Genomic DNA, 12,741 nt, shown 5'->3' with positions numbered 1-12,741 from the left:
TCTCATCGCTGAAGACGACACGTCTCCATTCGTCCCTCCATTCACGCCTGTCGCGACACCACTGGAGGCGGGCTGCACGATGTTGGGGCGTGAGCGGAAGACGGCCTAACGGTGTGCGGGACCGTAGCCCAGCTTCATGGAGACGGTTGCGAATGGTCCTCGCCGATACCCCAGGAGCAACAGTGTCCCTAATTTGCTGGGAAGTGGCGGTGCGGTCCCCTACGGCACTGCGTAGGATCCTACGGTCTTGGCGTGCATCCGTGCGTCGCTGCGGTCCGGTCCCAGGTCGACGGGCACGTGCACCTTCCGCCGACCACTGGCGACAACATCGATGTACTGCGGAGACCTCACGCCCCACGTGTTGAGCAATTCGGCGGTACGTCCACCCGGCCTCCCGCATGCCCACTATACGCCCTCGCTCAAAGTCCGTCAACTGCACATACGGTTCACGTCCACGCTGTCGCGGCATGCTACGTGTTAAAGACTGCGATGGAGCTCCGTATGCCACGGCAAACTGGCTGACACTGACGGCGGCGGTGCACAAATGCTGCGCAGCTAGCGCCATTCGACGGCCAACACCGCGGTTCCTGGTGTGTCCGCTGTGCCGTGCGTGTGATCATTGCTTGTACAGCCCTCTCGCAGTGTCCGGAGTAAGTATGGTGGGTCTGACACACCGGTGTCAATGTGTTCTTTTTTCCATTTCCAGGAGTGTAAGTTAATGACTTGCCACTTTATATTCATGAATAAGCAAAGCTAGTTCTTTTTGCAGATGAAACAAGTACAGCAATCACGCCTAACAAACAAGAATCAGCTGAGGAAATTTTAAATAATATCTTTCAGAAAGTTATTAATTGGTTCGTTGCAAATGGACTCTCACTAAATTTTGAGAAAACGCAGTATATACAATTCTGTACAGTGAATGGCATAACACCATTGATAAATGACTATGAACAGAAGTCTGCTGCTAAGGCAGAATATATACAATTTCTGGGTGTGTGTGTTGATGAGAAATTGAATTGGAAGAAACACATCAACGATCTGCTGAAATGTTTAGGTTCAGTTAGTTATGCAATTAGGGTCATAACAAATTTTGGTGATAAACATATCAATAAATCAGCCTTCTGTGCCTATTTTCATTCACTGCTTTTGTATCGCATCATATTTTGGGGTAATTCATCATTAAGAGAAAAAGTATTCATTGCACAAAAGCGTGTAATCAGAATAATAGCTGGAGCCCACCCAAGATCAGTTTGCAGACATTTATTTAAGAAACTCGGGATATTCGCAGTAGCTTTTCAATACATATATTCACTTACGAAATTTGTTATTAATAACCCATCCCAATTCAAAAATAATAGAGAAGTGCATAGCTGCAACACTAGCAGAAAGGGTGATTTCACTATTCCGGGTTAAATCTGACTTAGGCACAGAAAGGGTTGAATTATGCTGCCACAAAAATCTTTGGTCATTCGCCAAATAGCATTAAAAGTGTGACAGAGAGCCAACCAACATTTAAAACGAGTTAAAAGAATTCCTGAATGACAACTCCTTCAACACAATAGATGAATTTTTAAATATAAAGTAGTAGCTTGAGAAAAACTGTTTTGTACACAGAAAACTTATGTTTATAGCGACATGTTCCACATCATTATGAAACGTCGGCCGCGCGGAATTAGCCGAGCGGTCTGAGGCGCTGCAGTCATTGACAGTGCGGCTGGTTCCGGCGGAGGTTCGACTCCTCCCTCGGGCATGGGTGTGTGTGTTTGTCCTTAGGGTAATTTAGGTTAAGTAGTGTGTAAGCTTAGGGACTGATGACCTTAGCAGTTAAGTCCCATAAGATTTCACAGACATTTGAACATTTTTTGAACGAAACGTCGTATTCATGATCTATGGAACATCCATAAATATATGTATGTATTTATGTATGTAGGGGAAAGCGTAATAATACTATTTCTCAATAGCAATATAACTTTGGCCGATTCGTTTTTTATGATAATCACGAATATAAACGCATTCCTCGTATGGCAAGTTAGCATGTATAAATGACATCATGTTTATTTGGTATAGTGTAATGTGCATGATCCATTGAAATGGATGTGTGGGAGGATGGGAGGTTAAATTGCAGTCCCATCTTAAATAAATCATTAGAATTGGCTGCAGCAACATCGTTGACGGTTTATGATTTTTCACATCATATACAGTTTCTAATTCTATAATGCAAACACTGAATTAAACAGAAAAACGTTGTTGCAGACAACAATCCACAAATCAGTTGCCCATTAAAGCAAAATTTCCTCTAACTTGGCAACCCTGCCGGAACGCAATTCTTTTAGCACCCCGCCCCCCTTTTGTTCAACCCAGTGTTTAATTCCAAAATTTTTGCTGGAGGAACACACGTGTTCAACCACACAATCTCCAGCTATAAAAATCATCGTTAAGATTTTTGGAAACTAGTGATAAAACCTAAAATGAGAAATCCTTTTTTTTTTTTTTTTTTTTTTTTTTTTTTTTTTACAAAATGCTGTTCTGAAATTCAGTTTTCTTATAATCAAACAATAAAACCATAATAATTGATATAAACAACAGGTGCCATCATCTGTTCTCGTGAGAGTGTCACTTTGCTCCTTGGTTATGCTCGATACCATCTTCATAAGGGGAGGGACCCTCCCCATGGTATACATTCACTGCAAAGAAACTTCTAAAGAAACGGAGAGTACTGCATAATACAAAGTCTAGGGCTACAGATACAGACATGCTGAATGAAACGCGTTTGGCTGTCACGAAAGCAATGCATGACGCCTTCTGTGACTATGGTAGCAGAATATTGTCAAATGGTCTTCCACATTACCCAAAGAAAATCTGGACGAACGGAAAGGTTAATAGTGGTACCAAAGTTGGCGCCCAGTTCCTAGCGAATGAGACAGGAACTGAAACTAAGGGTAGCAAAACAAATGCTGAAATGCTTAACTGCGTTCCCAAATGTTCTTGTACAAAGGGAAACGCAGGAGCATTGCCCCAATTTAATCCTCGTACCACTGAGAAGATGAATGAAATAAGTGTTAGCGTTAGTGGTGTTGAGAAACAGCTGAAATAGTTAAAACTTAACAAAGCTCTAGGGCCCGATGGAATCCCTGTCAGATTCTATACTGAATTTGCGGCTGAGTTAGCCCCTCTTCTAACTATAATCTATCTTAGATCCCTCGAGCAAAAAACCGTGCCCAGTTCTCGGAAAAAAGCACAAGTCACACCCATCTACAAGAAGAGTAGTAGAAGTGATCCACAAAACTACCGTCCTATATCCTTGACATCGATTTATTATAGAATCTTAGAACATATTCTGAGATCAAACATAATGAGGTATTTTGAACAGAATGACCTCCTTAATGCCATCCAGCATGGATTCCGAAAACGTCGATGATGTGAAAGCCTACTCGGATTTTTCTCGCGTGACATACCGAAAGCTTTGGATCAAGGCAGTCAGGTAGATGCAGTATTGCTTGATTTCCGAAAAGCATTTGACTCAGTCCCACACCTACGCTTATATTCAAAAGCACGATCATATGGGGTATCAAGTGAAACTTCTGACTGGATTGAGGACTTTTTGGTAGGGAGGACGCAGCGTGTTGTCTTGGATGGAGAGTGATCGTCAGCTGCAGAAGTAATTTCAGGTGTGTCCCAGGGGAATGTGTTGGGACCGTTGCTGTTCACGCTGTATATCAATGACCTTGCAAGACAATATTAATACTAGCCTCAGACTTTTTTGCAGATGATGAAATACCGTTTGAAAGAAGCTGCATAAATATTCAGCCTGACCTTGACAAGATTTCAAAGTGGTGCAAAGATTGGCAACTGCTTTACATGTTCAGAAATGTAAAATTATGGACTTCAGGAAACGTAAAAACGTAGTATCGTATGACTATAATATCAATGAGTCACTATTGGTGTCGGCCAACTCATACAAATACCTGGTTGTAATACATTGTAGGGATATGAAATGGATTGGTCACATAGGCTCAGTTGTGAATAAAGCACGTGGTAGACTTCGGTATATTGGTGGAGCTGGGGAAGTGCAAACAGTCTACAAAGGAGATTACTTACAAATCACTCGTGCGACCGGTTCTAGAATATTGCTCAAGTGTGTCGACCCCGTACCAAATAGGACAACAGGAGATACTGAACGTTAAAGAGAAGGGCAGCTCAAATGGTCACACGTTTGTTTGATCTGTGGCAGAGTGTCACAGAGATACTGATGGTACTGAACTAGAAGACTCTTGACGACAGACGTAAATTATCCCGAGAAAGTCTATTAACAAAGTTTCAACAACCGACTTTAAATGATGATTTTCGGAATATATTACAGTCCCATACGTATCGCTCACATAGAGATTGAAAAGATAAGATTAGATTAATTACTGCAGGTACAGAGGCATTCACACAATCTTTCTTTCCGCAGTCCACATGTGAATGGAACGGAAAGAAACTCTAATATCTGGTACAAAGGGACGTACCCTCTGTCGCATATCTCGCGTTGGTTTGCAGGTATTGTCGTAAATGTAGATCTTGGTTATACTACAGATACCTGAGGTTGCTGGCAGTCGTAAGCTAAAGACAGTCGACACGAAGATTACCGGTACGTTCCGATCACAACTTCGGAACTAAGCTCAACTTATCTTGTGTATGCTGTACACACACATCACCTCGCCTTACACCCCTGCCCATCGCATCACGCTGGGCCGCCCACTGCCACGTTCACTGCTGCAAATTATAGTTACGTGCATTACTTCAAATCTGCGGAGCCGACTTGTTCCAGTTAGTTCAAAAAAAGGTTCCTGGACGTTGCCATCCGAAAGTAAGCCCTGGTTCAACCTGCGGATTGAACAGCATGGGAGATAACTTGTCTCACTCCTTTCTCAGCTGCTAGTTCCCTTTCATATCTTTTTACTTATCTGCAATTTAGTTTCTGCGCAAGTTGTAAATAATCTGTCGTTCCCAGTGTTTCATCCTTGCTTACCTTCAGAATTCGAAAGGGTATGTTGCAGTCGACATGGTCGTAAGTAGGCCTGTTCTCTGAACTCACAAATGCTGTAAGTGTAGGTTTGCCTTTATTTAATCCATCTTACAAGATAAGTGGTAGTGTCAGTACAGCCTTAAGTGTTACATTTCTCTGGAACCTACAATGATCTTCCCTGTGGTCAGCTTCTACCAGACTTTCGATCTTTTGAAAAATAATTCGTGTTAATATTTTACAATCATAAATATCAAACCAATCGTTTGATAACATTCGCATGTGTTCTTTGGAATGGCAGTTGTTACAGTTGGAATGTTAAATTGTACTGTTGATTTACTAATAATTTCAAATGAATCATTTATAAAACTTTATACAGAATACCATCTGCTGCCTGTATATTGACCAAGTCAAGATTTGATGATACAAACATTGGAGTTAAGCAGAATTTACATCCCTGAGCCCAGTTCTTCTGATAAATTATGGGAGTCGTTACTTTGTAGTTGAACGTAAGGCGATTATTAATTTCCCGCCTGATGCCCATCGGCAATCTATTATATTTTCAACAAAACACAAATCATCATTTTGAACTACACATAGGGTTGTATAGATTATATATTTTTACAGATACCGTTATTACTTCATGTTAACAAAAGAGCAAAGGAAAATTAGCTGCAGTGGGCAGTCCAATTCATTTCAATAGCAGCAGCGTGTTTCACTATATATTTTTGGAAAATAACTCAGTGTAAAAAAACCGAGGCTATGTGACTAGGAACATGACAGACGCCGTTAGGAAGGGCTTGTAAGAGACAAATTCCTGATGAGTCATGTTATTTGCTACGTATTTGTTGCTCTAGACTTCTTCAGATGCTGTCTGGTAGGATTTCATGCAAACATACGAGGGTCACTCCAAAAGAAATGCACACTATTTTTTTTTTATCCATCTTTTATTCTACATGTTTGAAAGTTTTACAGTGTGTAGATACATCATTTAGGAACAATATTTTCATTTCTCCACGTAATTTACATCCTTCTTAATTGCCTTACGCCATCTTGGAACCAGCGCCTGAATACCCGCATGGTAAAATTCTGGTCCAACCTGTTGGAGCCACTGTTTGGCAGCGTGCACAAGGGTGTTATCATCTTCAAACCTTGTTCCACAAACAGTCTCTTTCAGTTTCCCAAAGAGATGATAGTCACATGGAGCCAGGTCAGGACTGTCAGTGTTGTCCATCCGAGTTCTGTGATCGCTTTCTTTGTTTTTTGACTGACATGTGGCCGTGCATTGTCGTGCAACAGCAAAACATCCTGCTTTTGCCGATGTGGTCGAACACGACGCAGTTGAGCTTGAATTTTCTTCAGTGTCACCACATATGCATCAAAATTTATGATGGTTCCACTTGGCATGATGTCCACAAGCAAGAGTCCTTCGGAATCGAAAAACACCATAACTTTTCCAGCAGAAGGTGAAGTTTTGAATTTTTTTTTCGTGGGTGAATTTGCATGATGCCACTCCACTGATTGCCTCTTCGTCTCTGGTGAAAAATGATGGTGCCATGTTTCATCACCTGTCACAATTCTTCCAAGAAATTCATCTCCACCATTCTCGTACTGTTCCAAAAGTTCGCTGCATACCGTTTTTCTTGTCCCTTTGTGAGCCACTGTCAACATCCTGGGAACCCACCTGGCACAAACCTTTTCCAACGCCAACACTTTCAATATTCTGCAAACACTTCATTCCCCTATCCCAACGTAGCGTGACAAATCGTTCACTGTGATGCATCTGTCAGCAGTCACCAATTCGTTAACTCTCTGCACATTGTCTGGAGTGTGTGCAGTACCAGGCCTGCTGCTGTGAGGGCAATCCTCAATATTGCCGTGCCCGCTTTCATCATGTAACCTGCTTGCCCACCGACTAACTGTACTGCGATCGACAGCAGGATTTCCATACACCTTTTTCAACCTCTTGTGGATGTTTCCCACTTCTCGTTTTCACAGCACAGCACGTTGCTTCTGACGAACGTCAAGTGTAGCAGCCATCTTGAAGACGTGCTGTGACGGCGCCACTCACGGGAACAGGTTGAACTAAGTTTGAAAACAAGCGGGAAGGACGTATATACACACTAAAACTTTCACACATGCAGAATGAAAACTGTATTTTTACAAAAATAGTGTGCATTTCTTTTGGAGTGACCCTCGTATATTAGCAGTCATTGCTCCCAGCATGTATTCAAAAATTGTATGAAGAACAGTAAATGGTGCAATATTAACTGCACAGACATGAGACATGACATCACGTAATGCAGGTGACATAGAAACTATCTTTTATGTTTTTCTTTCCTTTCGGCGATAATTCCCGTTAACTTTGTTTTAGTGAAGCATCGAAAATGTATGTCCATTTTGTAAACATATTGGATGACTTTACACTGTAACACAAAAAAAGCAATGATGCACCACGAACGTTATCCGAATGGGGCAGAAATCGGTACATGTTGTATACTTGTACAGATAAATGATTTCAATATCAGAAAGAATTAATTATTTATTCAACAGAAAGTGCTTCACAAATTGACCAAGTCAATACCGCATTGGTATTCAAGCAGTTACTTGGCTTGGCACTGAGTGATCGAGTTGTTGAATGGCCTCCTGGAGGAAATCGAGCCAAATTCTGCCCAATTGGGGCGTTACTTTGTCAAACTCCCGAGCCAGTTGAAGAGCCCTGCCTGTAATACTCGAAACGCTCTCAATTGGGGAGAGATTCGGCGACTTTGCTTGCCAAGGTAGGGTTGGACAGGCACGAGGCCACGCAGTAGAAACTCACACTATATGCAAGTGGACATTATTTTGCTGAAGTGTAATCTCAGGATGGCTTGCCATGTAGAGCAACAAAACAGGGAGTAGAATATCGTTGATGCATCACTATGCTGTAAGGGTGCCGCGGATGACAACCACAGGGGTCTTACTATGAAATGAGATGGCGCCCCAGACCAATCAGTCTTGGTTGTCAGGCCATATGGCGGGCTACAGTCTGGTTGGTATCCAACCGCTGCTCGGAGAATCTCGAGACGACACATCTTTGCTGGTCTTCGGAGCTGGACTCATCACTGAAGATAATTCCACTCCAGTCAGTGAGATTCCAGGCCGAACATCGCGGCACTACTGCAAATGGGCTTGTTGGTGTTCAGAGGTCAATGTAGTCAGTGCAAGGGGCGCCGTGAGCTCAACCCCCTTTCTGTGAGCTGCCCGTTAATGGTCCTTGTGGTGACTGAAACACCAGTTGCACGTCGGATCGACGATAACGATGACCCAGGGCACCGAATGCCTCTCTGACAATTCCCGTCTTCACATTCTACGTCGACTGCTGTGTTCAGCACGGTTCACCCATTCCTGCCAACACGGTTGAATAGTGGCATCGCTCCTATTCAGATTGTGCTGATTACTACTCCTTTCAGCCCAACTACAGATCCTCTCTCAAATCTGCATATAATGCTCACACAACTGTATGTGAGGCATAGTTGCTGTCCAGCTGAGTACATGGAACAAAATTTATAATGACTTTGTGCCCTGATATCGAGATGTCCCCTGTTAACTATTCTTGCCAGCTGTGAAGTGAAATTGCATTGCAGCATCACACATTCGTCTGTCAGCCGCAAAAACATGCAGTTTTGCATTTTCTGTCGATGCCTGTATGAATATTAATTTGTGGCCAATTTACTTAACACCTTCGTGAGACATCATTTCTTTTTTTGTCTTAGTGTGTATGTTATGTCGTGTTAATTTCTCTTATTAACAGAAGATGTAATTTTTGTTCCAGAACTAACAAGTACCTGCAAAAATCATCAATAACAAGAATGTGCGCAGTAAGCGGATTCTTCATTTCCATTCCTGTTTTCCTCACAGGTAAGGGAGTCAATTATATATATCTTCTGATCTTGACCATACTATTTTTGTAAAGGAAGCATTTTAACTCACCTTATTGTTTATCTTTCTGATAACGTGTTTCTTCACCATACACACTGTCCCAGCTAAGCCTCGGTACATCTGTGTATGTCTTGCAATAGTTAACTCTGAAGAATGACTTTGTCTCTAAGCTCAGCAATATTTTCGGTGGTGTTTATGTGTCAGATGACTGTTCGGTGCCTCAGCTTTACAGTGAGTGGTTGCCCTTACACCTTCCATTATTTACGCCCCACTCAGGACTGTCCAGCATCATTTTAATGACTATTTATTACATAATGACGAGTTGCTCTTTTTTAATTGTAGCCCAATGACTTGTGGTAGCATCTTTTTCTTGTCTGTTATTTCTTTTCATAATCTTTCATGCCAAAGTATGCCACTACTACACAACATCTCTTCTGGTGTACTCTACTTTAAATGTAGGCAATCACCTTAGATTCTGAAAATAATGTCTGCAAACATAATTTGCACTTTTTCACATGATATCCACAGAGTTATGGATCAATCCTGAAAGAATCCAGGTAGTTGGGTGGCTGCAGCTTTCCTTCACTTCTGAACAGAAGTAAATTTGTATCTAGATTAGGATTCTTGGCAGGATAGGTGCAGCACATTATCTGAGATGGAGAGTCATTGACAAATGTGGAAGTAATTTCATAAATGCCCTGGGAAGTATGTTGTGACACTTGCTGTTATCATTACACGGTGTATTAATCATCTTTGTGATAACTTTTAGTAGATGATGCAGTTATCTGTAATAAAGCACTGTCTGAGAAAACTTCATAAATATTCCATCACTGTTCATAAGGTTTCAAAGTGCTGCCAATTTTGACAACTTGTTTAAAATGTTCACAAATGTAAAATTGTACATTGCACAAAATGAGAAAGGTAATATTCTATGACTGCGATGTGAGTATGTCACATCTGGAATTGCCAAACTCACACAAATAGTGAGGTGTAACATTTTGAAGGGTTATGAAATCAAATGGTCACATAGGCTCAGTCATAGGTAAAGCAGGTGGCAGACTTTGGTTCACTGGTAAGGTATTAAGAAAATGTTATCTACACAGTAAATTGCTTACAAAATACTCATGTGACCTATCCTAGAACATTGCTCAAGTGTATGAGACCTGTATCAGGTAGTACTAATGGGATATTGAAAATACACTCCTGGAAATGGAAAAAAGAACACATTGACACCGGTGTGTCAGACCCACCATACTTACTCCGGACACTGCGAGAGGGCTGTACAAGCAATGATCACACGCACGGCACAGCGGACACACCAGGAACCGCGGTGTTGGCCGTCGAATGGCGCTAGCTGCGCAGCATTTGTGCACCGCCGCCGTCAGTGTCAGCCAGTTTGCTGTGGCATACAGAGCTCCATCGCAGTCTTTAACACTGGTAGCATGCCGCGACAGCGTGGAAGTGAACCGTATGTGCAGTTGACGGACTTTGAGCGAGGGCGTATAGTGGGCATGCGGGAGGCCGGGTGGACGTACCGCCGAATTGCTCAACACGTGGGGCGTGAGGTCTCCACAGTACATCGATGTTGTCGCCAGTGGTCGGCGGAAGGTGCACGTGCCCGTCGACCTGGGACCGGACCGCAGCGACGCACGGATGCACGCCAAGACCGTAGGATCCTACGCAGTGCCGTAGGGGACCGCACCGCCACTTCCCAGCAAATTAGGGTCACTGTTGCTCCTGGGGTATCGGCGAGGACCATTCGCAACCGTCTCCATGAAGCTGGGCTACGGTCCCGCACACCGTTAGGCCGTCTTCCGCTCACGCCCCAACATCGTGCAGCCCGCCTCCAGTGGTGTCGCGACAGGCGTGAATGGAGGGACGAATGGAGACGTGTCGTCTTCAGCGATGAGAGTCGCTTCTGCCTTGGTGCCAATGATGGTCGTATGCGTGTTTGGCGCCATGCAGGTGAGCGCCACAATCAGGACTGGATAGGACCGAGGCACACAGGGCCAACACCCGGCACATGGTGTGGGGAGCGATCTCCTACACTGGCCGTACACCACTGGTGATCGTCGAGGGGACACTGAATAGTGCACGGTACATCCAAACCGTCATCGAACCCATCGTTCTACCATTCCTAGACCGGCAAGGGAACTTGCTGTTCCAACAGGACAATGCACGTCCGCATGTATCCCGTGCCACCCAACGTGCTCTAGAAGGAGTAAGTCAACTACCCTGACCAGCAAGATCTCCGGATCTGTCCCCCATTGAGCATGTTTGGGACTGGATGAAGCGTCGTCTCACGCGGTCTGCACGTCCAGCACGAACGCTGGTCCAACTGAGGCGCCAGGTGGAAATGGCATGCCAAGCCGTTCCACATGACTACATCCAGCATCTCTACGCTCGTCTCCATGGGAGAATAGCAGCCTGCATTGCTGCGAAAGGTGGATATACACTGTACTAGTGCCGACATTGTGCATGCTCTGTTGCCTGTGTCTATGTGCCTGTGGTTCTGTCAGTGTGATCATGTGATGTATTTGACCCCAGGAATGTGTCAATAAAGTTTCCCCTTCCTGGGACAATGAATTCACGGTGTTCTTATTTCAATTTCCAGGACTGTACATACACATAGGGTCATCACAAATTTCCACATATTTTTTTAATCAGTGGAAGAGCGTCATGCCACACGATGCATGCATTGCGGCGACACGATGAATGCCCAATTCATCAGTCAACATTCGTTGATATGTCTCATAACCAATACCCACTTCGTCCTCAAGGTCTTGAATGGTTTGAAGCCGATCCGCACGAACCAATTGTTGAAGTTTGGCAACAATGTCTGGCATTGTGTGGGTAACAGTCCTTCCAGTTTGAGCATCACCTTCGACGTCTGTACAACTGGCCCTGAACCGAGCATGCCACTCAAACACATGCATACGACTCAGTCTCTGTCCTCCAAACACTTGTTGAATGATTGAAAGGGTCTCCATATCACTTTTCCCGAGATTCGCACAGAATTTGATACACGCGCGCTGTTCTGTTCGCGGATCCATCATAAAATCGCCAACCACCAAACACAGAGTATTATGGAAATCACTGTGGACACACAATATGCCCTCCCAGCTGAATGCCACTCTGCACACTGACTCATCAGATACGCAGCTCTCGCCACCTAGTGGTGCAAATATCTACTACTCATACTTTCCAGATGGCAACACCAGTCTTGAAAATTTGGATTCCACCTCGTATCTAATTTTTGCCATGAACTTTTACAGTGTATCTTTGTGGCATGTTAGTCATAGCCCAAGCCACACAACAGCACTTTATGTACTGTGCTTAGCCTTTAGAAGACAGTAATTGAAATTATCTTCATACAAGCTTAAGCAGAAGTAACTACATAACTTTCACATTTGAAGGTCTTACCATTATGGTTTGAAGGGCAATAAAAATCAACAGATACAAGGGCTCCTGCCCATTTATATGAGGAACTGCCAAATTACATACATATGTCTGTCTGTATGTATGTGTGTAAATGTGTATGCATGCACTTGTGTATGTGGATTAAAACAACATATGCTGGAAGGATGATAAAGGCTTAGTGTTTCATTGAAAAATAAATCATTAGAGTTGAGGACATGTATATGTACACTGCCTAGGTAAAACAATTACATGGAGTTGTATTCTGAATTTATACTAGCAGCACTAAATAAAAAAATAAATGATATACAAATAAAGGCATTGTGAGCACAACATTTTTTTTTGGGGGGGGGGGGAGGAGATATAAAAATAGCTGGGGTTAACATTTGTGTGCAAAA

At 43.3% G+C, this 12,741-nt stretch overlaps 1 protein-coding gene across 1 annotated transcript in view; it reads left to right on the top strand.

Annotated features, from left to right (window-relative positions):
• The window catches only part of LOC124709081, a 154,111-nt gene that overhangs the window by 119,183 nt on the left and 22,187 nt on the right, over positions 1–12,741 (top strand). The window contains exon 5 of the mRNA XM_047240728.1: positions 8,820–8,905. Within this exon, the coding sequence (XP_047096684.1) occupies positions 8,820–8,905 (86 nt within the window). The remainder of the gene's footprint in view (positions 1–8,819; positions 8,906–12,741) is intronic.

This window comes from Schistocerca piceifrons, chromosome 7, assembly GCF_021461385.2.
Source record: "Schistocerca piceifrons isolate TAMUIC-IGC-003096 chromosome 7, iqSchPice1.1, whole genome shotgun sequence".
Taxonomy (NCBI): Eukaryota; Metazoa; Arthropoda; class Insecta; order Orthoptera; family Acrididae; genus Schistocerca; species Schistocerca piceifrons.
This window is presented reverse-complemented; position numbering and strand designations above follow the sequence as displayed.